We start from the raw sequence: 12,035 nt of genomic DNA on the forward strand, positions 1-12,035 counted from the left end.
TCTCTGGGTCTATCTCGGCAAAAGGTCTTCAAAGGGCGGAGATGACCAATAAAGAACACTGATTTTAGGCTAGTAAACTGATAGGGAAAGTTTGATTTTAAATTTTTAGGGTTTTGTTGGAAAACTGAGCACAACAATTTTGGGTGCGGGGATGAGACACAGTTTTTGCATAGGTCTTTTTGGGGCAAGGTAGGAGATTGTCTTGATGCCTTTGAAATAAGTGAATGGATAGATACGACCGGTGAGGAGTCAAGGAGAGAAAGAAACCATCGAGAGTTCTCTTTAAACAGATGAAAACATTGATATTAAGCAAACTTAAAGGCAGAGCATAGAAACCATGAATTCTACCTTAACACTTCATTTACTTAATTTGCAGAAGAGAAGAGTAGGAAAATGATGCACATATCAAACTTACAAGTACATGAGAGAAACACACCATCAACACAAATAACCACAGGAATCCCAAATAGTGCTTCAAAAGCCTGGTCTTTCCTTTGCCAAAATTGCAGAGATACAAAGTGTAAAACAGTCTAAGCTTATCCCTCAAGAGTCCAACCTCTCCAACCCCTGAAAATGACTAAAAAATACATAATATAGGAAAGTCAACCCATTCCCTTGCCTCTAGGGGTCGAGCTCATCCTTCTAGGAGCTGTTTCAACCAATTCTAAACTGAGCACTAAAATCTAGGCAGTCAAAACAACTTGCCTCTATAAGCTAGGAAACCAATTCATTCATTAAATGTTTGCTATTTCATGAATGAATCTTCTAGAATAGGTAAATAAGTGTCATGTTAACATGAAAATACATTAATTACATCAAAGAGGGTGAAAAATCCCATCACAAGTCAAAACTGGTCAAAGCTGGGCGAATTCCTGAGCTGTAGATGAAAAATTGAGAAAATGTGCTGATGCGTAGCGCCCCAATCCTGAACGCGTAGCGCGCCTTTGAGCCAAATTTTGAGGCACTTCCCGGCATCCAAATGAGGGAAAAGTAGGCTTGTTGGAAAGGTCTAGATGTCTAATTTCCAACCCAAGTGGAATTTCTCAATTTGGTGGTCATTTGCCTCTTCAAAATTGCAATCTCCCAAGACTGCTTCCTGTGTGTTCAAAAAGTGGCAGAAAGTCATTTTTTGCATGTTTTTTGACCTTCTGAGGGCTCAAAACCTGATGAAATGTCTTGTCCATTGCTGAGCAAGTGTAATTTGTCATGACAAATCCAAAAATGCTGAGTTTTTGAGAAATGGACTTGCCCATCTTCAGGGTAGCGCGCGGCGCGCTACGCGTTGAGGGCAAAAACCTGTGTTTGGCAAAAAAAATTCAAAATTGACCAAAATTGCTCCAAATTTTTTGAAATTTGAGCTGGGGGTGTCTCATCAAGTACCATGCTCCTTCAAAGAAGCTTTGGCCAAAATTTGGAGTGGATCGGGCCTTTTTCTCCGTTTTAGTGCTTTGCTCAACCTCCTTGGATCTGGCGATTATATTTTTGACATTTCTTTAAAACCATGACACCTGTGTAAAAAGTGAAGGAGTTTTTTCTTCCTTGGCCTGTTGTGGACAAAAGCCTCTCTCAGTTTTCCAAAATTCATCTTTGATTGCTCTGAAACATCTTTTGAGTGAAACTTATCCCGATGTGTGAAACAAGGAATTTTGTCGAAATGAAGCGAAATGAAGGGGATAAGAGGCTTCTAAATTCTTGGGGAAATTTTTGGAAGTAGGGAGGGATGTTAGGGAGCAGGGGAAAGTGGAATCACGGAGATCGAGTGAGGGGAAGGGGTCCAAAAGGGCAAAACACAGGCCCAACCTAGAAAATTGCCAAGTTGTAGCAAGAAACTAGGGTTTGCGCGAAAATGAGGAATTTGGGGGATCTCAGTGATGGGAAGCATTTGATAAGGTACTTTAAGGATAGGGGAAGGTGTATGAACATCAGGATACAAGTTTTGCCGATGATTTGACCGTCCAAGAGAAATTGGCTTCAAAACCCTAGGAGAGGAAAATGACCTTACCTAGGCGCAACTGAAGCATGGACAAGGTGTAAAATGACTCATTATACACTGAGATGATAATGAAAATCCTATGAATGATGATAGACTCAGCTGAATAGTGACATAGATTGGCATTTGGGCAACTTTAGAAGGAGTGAAAGCAAACCCTAGACCTAATGCCTAGTGACCAAATTTTGCTTGAAAACTCTTTGAAATGACAAAATTTGACCTGGACACTCTGAGACCACTTTGTAAGAGCATATTTGATCACTGGAGGAAGGCTGGAAAGACTGACACTAACATTGGCTCCAATGGGGATGGTAGCTCCTTGGAGGTGCCAAGAACCGCAGATCTCTGTAAGAGCTAGACAGTGCCTTCATCCATTGGGCGATGGAGTCATTATTTCGGCAAACGACACAAGACTTTGAGTCATTTATTGACTGAAACCTGACTCAAGCTGACACAATTATGAAACCAACATGACTGAAAACATGAGTCATAAATGACTCATGACTGACTTAACGAAAACAAGAACTTACAAAGCTTATTGAAGGGCAGCAGTCCATCAAGATTTGAAATCATGATGACAACCACCTGTGTTTCTTACAAGACAATATACATCAAACTATATCAAAATGTCAATGCAACCTGTTGTCGCGCAAACTGGCACGACAACGCTCAGACCGGGGGCTGTCACTCTGATCCCCGGTCTCTCCGTTTAAGCCTGTCTCCCACGGCTAAGGGGGGTAGACCCTGAGGAAAGATGAAGGCCAACTGCCAAACAATTGGGCCGGGAGACGAGAAGCACTAAAATGGTTTGATGAATTGGGCAGACCAGTGCCTTAAAAGATCCAAATGACTGCTAGCTAGATGATATGAGAACATGAACCACGGACAGCAATCATCAGAGAAAAGAGAGCAATGCTTTAAATATTCAATAAAACCACAACGCTCTTCAAATAATGATATCCAGCAAACTAAAAGAGATAAATTGCTTTAACAACAGTGAAACCAGATATTTGTTTTGTGTTCAGATCTCGACATGAAAGATAGGCAATGATAAGCAACTGAAGATGACAAAATAATTTTCAAATTTTTTTTTTTTTTTTTTTTTTTTAAACAAAACTATTGAAATCTAATTAAAATCTAGATTAAAACTAAGCTAAAATAAAAATAAGTTAAAATCTACAAATTTTAAAATCTAACAAATCTAAAATATAAAACAAACCTAAACTAGCCCCTTCTCATCACACATTTATTTTTTTTTTTTTTTTTTTTTATAGTTCTATAAATAAAACTTAACTAAAATGGAAATCTAATAACTAAAAAAAAATAAAAAAAAATATAACGCATATCCTAACATTAAGCTTGAGACTATACTAAAATCAAAACCTAAAAAAAAAAAAGGGACCACGCAGATGTATACGTTAATGAAACTAAGGAAATGAAACTGACTAAAGGCTAACCCTAGCAAGTGGGAAGTTGAACAATTATGCACGCCCAAACAAAAATCAAACGATACGCAGACGCAGAGGGAAACACCTAAGAAATTTCGACCTGAAAACGATTTTGAAGCAATGCCTACGGAGGATGATACGCAGAGAAAAAAAAAAAAAAGGCAGTTATATGAAATGAGACCCTCACCTGGACGCAAGACCTCCCTATCCACGCATAACAAACAGCCCACGAGGAAAGAAGACAACTGGAAAAGCTTCGATAGCAGACGGCAGAGGCGGAAATGCACAGCACACGAATTCAGCTCACGTTTTTCTTTTCAGAATTTTACCCTTTTGCTTTGAAAACTGATGGCAAGCAGATTTACGCTGAGGAAAATGAAGACGGAAGAGAGACGGGGGTTGGAAAAGGCAAATGCTGAGACGGCAGAGAAGAAGCGACAGTCTTAAATGCTGAACGCTTGACCCTTCAATTATATGCGTATTTAAATGAACCGTGACTGCAGGAGGGAGTCAATCTAGAACACGACAGAGGCCTGGGGAATTATGGCTATGCCGGCAAAATAAAATGTGAATGCAGACGCTTGAACCAAATCGAAACTCAAAAGGAAATATGCAGATGGCGTGAATCCGAAAAGAAGCACGCAACCTGGCCAGCGATAACAGAAGATTGCAAACGATGGGGAGGCCTACACGACGGCTAAGTTATGGCTTTTTCTCTTGCAGGTTTAAATGACATACATAACCCAATGCTTACTTGGAAAACAAATTTGAAATGCACAGTCATATGAATTCAACAGGCAGAGGGTGATAGCAGCAAAGACGGCTTGGTACTTATCTGATGCATGCAAACAGCAAACAGAGAGGGCCACGATAGGGTTTCATATACAGTCGACAGCAGCAGTAAATCATTTCCAACGCAGACGATCACTTCATATTTATTGACAGAGGCTACAGCAGTAAAGAAAGAATGGAACCTGGTATACAAGACAACGCAGTAAACTTCAATACAACGACCAGCTCCTCGTACAATACCCGTAGTGTAGTTTACTGGTGTTGTGCCCTTTCAAAATTCAGTTCATAACCCCTGCTACAGCCACACCACGATATATGCGAGAGTTTAAAGTGAAAACCCTTCAAAACTAACCTCAAATCAAAATTTTAAAGCTCTGGAACAGCCAGATTTAACCATAATGACAGTAATGTTCTTGAAATATCAGAAGAAAATTCACTGTGAACTTCACTGTAAATCAGAAAAATTTCTCAATGTAAAACATGAAATAAACTTGAAATAATTAACCCAGGGCACAATCAGCTGGGCTCTGCACAGAACAGCCTGTGGGAGTCGGCTGGTTCAGCCCAGAACTTCCCCAAACGCCCACAAATAACCTTCACCTAAAAGTTTCCTGCACACCTCAAGCAAGCATCAGCAAACAAGGGCAAGAGATGCTGCTAGATTTCAAGAGAAAATGGAGATACCTGCCATTTTCCAGAAACCCTACAGCATTCAGACCCTAGCACGTGAGCAAGATACCTGTACTCACAATGCTCTGAAAAAAAATCAGCTATTTTAACTGTTGAAAAACTGAAATATGCAGAAATTCAAACACCTCACAGCAGTTCCAGAGAGTAACACCAGCCAGTTTGAACCCCAAAGTCTTTTTATTAATCAGAAATCAGTTTACAAGAGAGCTTTCAGTACAGACTCACAGATCAGATAAACCTGAAAATGACCTCCTAAGACCCTACATAAAGGAAATGATCCCAACGGCTAGTTTTGGGTGATCCACAAAAATATTATTATTTTATTGCTTAGGGTTTTTGCTTTATGCTTTTTATTTTTTATTATTTTTATTTTTCAAATTTTTTTTAAATTTTTTAAATTTTTAAATTTTTTTTTTTTTTAATTTTTAATTTTTTATTTTTTATTATATATGAATTTATTATTTTTATTCATTAAAAAAAATTTTAAATTTATTTTAAGACGGATCATCAAACCCAGCCGTTGGAATCATCACCTAGCACCTAGGACCTAGGACTCATGAGGGGATTTACAACATTTTCAACCCTCAAGACACATTTCATCATGATTTTTTTACAATTTTTACAATTTACATCTCAAAGGGATGAATCCACTTTAACATAGACCCTCATAGACCACCCAGATCTGCGACACAACTATAATCTAGCAGAGTAACACGCTAGGATTCTCCTAAAGTCCTAATAACGAAATGCATCCCGGCTTTGGGGTTGGGTTTGAAGGAAAACTCTGCCGATCCATGGATCGGTGAGACTAAAAACCTCCCGGGACGCAGATCGTCATTAGAAAGTTAGGTCCACCTAGGCAACTTTACATACATGACTCTGATCTGCTTAGATTATTTACATTTCAAACATGCAGACTGGGTTTACAACAAAAATGATCAAGCTGTCGATGACTGTAGGCTGGCACGGACATGTCGCTCAGGAGCTATCCTTCTCTGCCAACAGGAAGGAGGTGTACTGCATGGGTAGTTGACCAGTAGTGGTCAACATCTGGCTCTACTTGGGGACACGTTGCTGCACTGGTAGGAATGTGAGAATCCAGAATCTGCATCCATACAACACACAAATAAAAATAAGTAGCGTCCATTCCCAAATCATCATATGCATTAAGTACAGGAAAAATAAAAGCTCTTCATTTATTGACTAACTAATAACATGAAAAGTAAATCTAATCCTAAAAACAGAAATAAAATGCTGAAAAGACAAGGAGTAGGGATAGAAATACAATACAAAAGATGCCCCATGGCATCAGATATCATCTCTGAAGAACATCTTGAGCATTTGGCCGTTCGCTGGTAGATGAAGTGGTTCACCATCCAATCTGCTCAAGTAGAATGAGTTTGGCCCCGCTATATCTCTAATGATGTATGGTTCCAGCCACAAGCTGTCAAACTTCTTATGTTTTCCCGGTTTTTTCATTCTTGCGATCCCAAAGTAAAGCCATATCGCCAAAATAATTCGCCCCTTCTCATCATAAGGAAATCCAACATGGATTGGTTTTCCATAAATATCTTCTGCATTTTCATTATCATTCTCAAAAAGATACACACGATCACATGCCCCGACAATGCACTGTGGTTGGGTGTAAGTGCATCCTAGTTGAGAACTCTTTGTATCAAGACTCAGTGAAGGGTCCAACAGCCTTTCCGTGACATAGGAAAAATTCTCCCAAGGTGTCATTGAGCTGGTATTTTGATCTTTACCATCTTTGCACAAATCACACTGGCATGGATTCATTGCATTTTTATCCATCACACAGGGTATTGGCATTGCTTCTTTGCCAAAGCTCAAGTTATTAAGTAATATGATAGTTTTTCTTTGGTGACCCTTTTTACTGTCAAATGAATTGAGCACCAAGTGGGTCTCTATATTTTCCCATGCCTCCTTGATATCAGTGTTTTTTGCATCCCCCTCAAGATCATTCACCTGTAGTGTAAGAGAGTCAAAGCATAATTTAGGAAGAGGCATTAGCAGAATAGAAGGTTTGGGATCAGCCTTGGGTTTGCACCTTTTGGGACAAATATAACTTTCCCTGTGCCACTCAACTCTGATATTTTCCTCACTACAAAGCTTCACAGCCTTTAGAATTGTTTCCGGATTAGCATCACTCGAATGGAAATTGCAATTATTCATAGAATTGTTAAGCCTCTGTTGCTTCCTGTCAAACTGTTCGCAGGATACCGGGACTTCCGACTGCTCTTTCTGCATGATGGCATGTATTTTTTCACACTTTTCTGCGCAATTTTCAGAAGGCAAACCATTCATCTGGCACTGAGATAACTCTTTAGATCGAGAACCAGCATCAAACTCAGCAGTATCAAATTGATTAGGTAGATCAATTTCATGCTCTCTGGCAGTCAGAATAGGTTTCTCTGGATGACAGTTCATGTGCTCTTCCACGTGATATGTAGTGTTGCTTTCTCCTTGAGTTCCTGGTTTTCTACGAGCTTTGAAATTGCCAGTTCCTTCCATTCTTTCATGTGGATGAACATCTAATCCAGTGGAGTTGTGCAAGTCAGTTATTGATTGGCTTGAGCTGAAATGCATAAGTTTTCTGGCATGCTCATCATTACATGCTCTATTATTGTCTGAATATCTGTCATCTGCATTGTTCCAGTTTGCTGATTTTCTAATTTGTGAGTTACTTCCACTGTCAGCTGTGGATGGTATCCTTCTGTATAAATTCAAGATTTTTTCTGAAAGTTTACCATACACCAAATTGACCTCCCCCTTCTTACACTCAAAGTTTAGCTGTGATTTTGCAAGTTCAAGTGAGGCCTCGATATCCATCTCATATTTCAAGGAACTGGCCGCCACCAAACACGTGCATATCTCAATAGCTTGTGCCAAGCTTCTCTGTTTAATGAAAAGCTGATAATTGTTGATCACATAAACAAGTGACTCCTCCACCACTTTTGTAACTCCTTCCGGTAAATGCAATACATGGCACAATTGTACAATCTCTGACTTCATTCTGACATAAAGATTTTGTTGTGTAGATTTTAATGCTTCATTATCCTCGCTTTTCTTTCTGGCAATTACAGCTACATGTTTGTATCTTACCGCTGTTTGAGACATTCTAAAGTTTGGCTTGTTAATCCTCCACTTTGGTTTGAAAAGCTCATTCCTTTGATTGAGATGGGGCTTGAATGTAGATCTGGAATCTAGATGGGTAGATCGATGATGACGTCCAAGATCTGGGAGAAGACTAAACTTCATCCCACAGAATCTACATGAAAATTTTTTTAGTGTGTCACAAATAAAAGTCCTCACTTCACCTTTGCCTATATCCTCACCATGAATAGACATACTAATGTGATTTCTTTCCATTTTATGCTTAGGATCAAACTTCCAATCTGATTCTTGCTTGGAATTACCTAACTTTAGAGGTTCATCTTGCTTGTCTTGCTCAGTCTTGAAAGGCATTGTTGATTCTGCACTGTTAACCTGCTCTTTAGCACCAAAGGAATTGTTGAGTTGCTCAGGGTGAGTGAGTAATACATGCTGCAACAGCTGATCACAATTCACAATGATAAAATGACTGTTACAGGATATAAAAAAATACTTTGTACATTTCTCAAGAGGAATTCCACCATGGTGCACCTTCACATGCCTCTCAAGACCTCTTTTGTAGGTAAATGAACTGCTACAATTGAGACAAGCATATCCTTTAAAATGATGTTCATCACAATCCTCCATCCAATCCACAGGGCTGTGCTCAGCTGTGCCATTGTTCACTGCTGCAACAGAACCAAGGGTTTTATGTGTGTCATCAGCCTCATGAACATCATCAATTGATGGAATGCTTGCTGTAACATTCCCTTCTATTGGCTGAAAACTGAAGTATGCTGCCATTTTCTCTTTTTCAGCTGTTACTTCCATTAATAATGCTTCTGCATCTTTCATATTTTTTGACAGCTTGTCATCAATGCAATCCAAACCTCTGTTCTCAAAATCTGAATCATAGTTACCTCCTCCTGACTGGCACATATTCATGTATTTATGTAAGAGATCCTTAGGCTGACACGTTGCTTCAGAGCTTGTAGTTTTGAAAATTCCATTCAACATTGATGCAGTGTATCTATGACGAAACCCCAGTGAGTTTGGTAAATGCTTTTCATAATAAGATGAACCTTGTTTTGCCCTGCATGTGCATTGGCCACCATGATTGCAGCAACTTCCAATACAACGCAAACAATTTGTACTCCTATATGAGACTTTAGAAGCAGCCCTTTCTGGCAGCGAAGAACCATGCAATCGATTCCTTTCAATTAGATAATTTTCATCATGCAATTTCTGGGACACACCTCCTGAAACTCTTTCCAGGTCTGAAATGGGCAGAAAACTTTGTTCATTTTGACTTCCTTTGTGATGAAAGTTTGCAGAAGTTGCTTCCTTCTCAGATGATTGTCTCTCAACAGACCCTCTTGCCCTCTTTGGGTTACTTCCTAAACTACTGGAACTTGGGTTTCCATCACAGCTGTCCAAACTATGGCTGTCCCGAAGCATATGTTTCAAACAAAAAGATGCTCCATTACGGGTTCGGTGGGTACACCTCCTTCCATATTTGGTCATTCCCTGACATATCGAAAATTTCAGTTCTGCATGCATGTTTGCTGATGAAGACCCAACCTGATTAACTCTAGGAACATTATTTGGAGTACAAAAACTTAAATGCTTCCAACAATAAGGTCCTCCATTGATTGCCCTAATCTTATCATCGGGAGGAATTATGAAATTGGACATGATAGAGTGTTTCCCGATGTCAGATTGTTCTCTAATTATTTCGTTATGAGGCTTCTTAGGATCTTCAACATGAAATTTCCTCTCGGGCTCTCTATTTAGCCTAATAAAACCATCACCGCTAGGAGAAGGAATCATAGCACAACCAATCAAGCAAATGCCTTCTTGATTGGTTCTCCTGATCAGATGTTCTGGTCAACAATGAATACTGGTAACTGGGCATCCAAAAATATAGTCGACCATATTCTCCTTCATCACTGAATACTGCAATAATCACCTTCACTGTTGATTGCAACAGGGCTGCCATTGGATCTTGAAAAACATGAAATTTTGCCACTGCCACCTCCTACTGAAAGAACAAGGTGTCTTTTGCTTCAAATTCTGATCTGCCTTCATCATGTGCTTCGGTAAAAGTATGCTCATGGGCTTCAAAAAACTCTGAACAAATGGATGGGCAGATCTCTTCTTGGAAAAACATTTCAGCACATGAAACATATGAAGAGGAATCTAAATGGAAATCCTGAATGTTTTGTTCTTCTGTGGTGTGAATGTGCTGTAGGTCATTTATATATGATATGACAGCCGGGTTATCATCTTTGTGAAGGAAAATATTATCTGTTTGCTGATCTACAAGACAATCATCTTTCTCAACAGAGGAAGAAGTTTTCCCAACACTTTCCTGACTATGTGTGCACTGCAAATCTGCTGTAGCTTGGGCTGTAACAATACCTTTCAAGAGCTGATCTATCTCCTCTTCAAACAAAGGAGACAATGCCTTTTGTTTTCTTCTGCTTAAACAATAATTATCTCCATATGATAGGGCACTCAGACTATCATTTATTACTGAGTTATTGAAAGGAGATTCATCACTTTCTTGCACAAAGATCTCACCTTGCTGTTCATGAACTGACTGGATTGCTTCTTCATGAAGGTCGTGTTCTAATGATGGACTAACAGTATGAATTACTGTGTCTTCTGCATTCCAAATGATTTCAACAGAACCTGGAGTAGCTGACTGGACATTATCACAATCTACAATCAACACTGGACTTACTTGCATGCTGCTGTCTTCTGTGGGCTGATCTGAAATGTCATTCTCCCTTTCATCATTTTCAGCCATATCATCTTCAACCTGCTGATCTTGATTCTGCTGCAAAATGTCCTGATCATCTTGATGGGAATTCTCTAAGTTTTCTTTATGCTGCTGAAATGGATTCTCATACAGAGCCTCCATAATCTCAACGTCCATAAAATTATCATCTTCATAATATTTCTCAAGGCTTTCAATAAAAGTTGAAGCATGTTTGCAACAGTCATGAACTAAATTTAATGATGGATAAGATGCTTGATATCTTTCAATAAACAAGGCATGAAAATCCTTTAAACAGTAAATACAGGCCTGCGGCAAATTTTCATACCAGGATTGAGCTGCACCTTCTAGAGTGGCCAAGAATATCTTCATCAAGCAATCTTCAGGAAAATCCACCTTCAACTTGCGAATATGCATATGAAATCTAACTAGATGTAAAGCAGTGTCCTTCTTACCATTATCTTTAAATGTAGGCAGATTCCTTGACCAATCTACCTTCGGAATTTTATTCGGAAAACCTGGGATGTGATCTCGACTCAGGGGAGCGTATCTTTTTGCAATCCGATCCATCTTGAAAAGCTCAAAGCTACTGATCTCTCTGCAGTGAAGTCACCATGAAGCACAGGTTGCTGGATTCTTCAGTGAAAAGAGTCGCCAGGTGAATGATTTCAGCCTTGTTAGTGTCTGATCGTTGTCCACTATCAACAATCAGATCTGAACTTGATACATGTACTGGGGTAATTAACAAGTTAGATGTCACGTTTACAAGCTAGACCGGAGATTGACTGAAGCAGCGTTTATCTACTTCCGCTAATGCAAAGCAAAAGCGTTTCGAAGGCTACCTGGCATAACTTCAGGCTCCGTCTGTAGCTTATAAAACAAACACATCAACCCACAAACAAGTTTGTTCTCCCCAGTATGGTCGCCACTATGTTAGCGCTCGAATTTGCCTCAGGCTGAGGAAGGCAGAATCCAAGGCAACATCAAACCACTTAGCCTCGTAGCTAGCCCTACGAGGACAGGAGAGGGCTCTCTCTGGGTCTATCTCGGCAAAAGGTCTTCAAAGGGCGGAGATGACCAATAAAGAACACTGATTTTAGGCTAGTAAACTGATAGGGAAAGTTTGATTTTAAATTTTTAGGGTTTTGTTGGAAAACTGAGCACGGCAATTTTGGGTGCGGGGATGAGACACAGTTTTTGCAGAGGTCTTTTTGGGGCAAGG

The 12,035-nt window shown here is 39.5% G+C and overlaps 1 protein-coding gene across 1 annotated transcript; it reads right to left on the reverse strand.

Moving 5' to 3' along the window:
- Positions 1-4,596: 4,596 nt before the first annotated feature.
- On the reverse strand, positions 4,597-9,726 carry LOC149225405 (uncharacterized). Its single transcript, XM_089379927.1, has 2 exons — positions 6,374-9,726; positions 4,597-4,678 (listed from the first exon to the last, which is right to left on the reverse strand). The coding sequence occupies exons 1-2, from the start codon at positions 9,724-9,726 to the stop codon at positions 4,597-4,599; spliced, it is 3,435 nt and encodes a 1,144-aa protein (XP_089236053.1).
- Between the last annotated feature and the right edge of the window lie 2,309 nt (positions 9,727-12,035).

The sequence above is a fragment of the Pinus tabuliformis genome, chromosome J (genome assembly GCF_031772625.1).
Source record: "Pinus tabuliformis cultivar Carrire ecotype Pingquan chromosome J, CPIR1, whole genome shotgun sequence".
NCBI lineage: Eukaryota > Viridiplantae > Streptophyta > Pinopsida > Pinales > Pinaceae > Pinus > Pinus tabuliformis.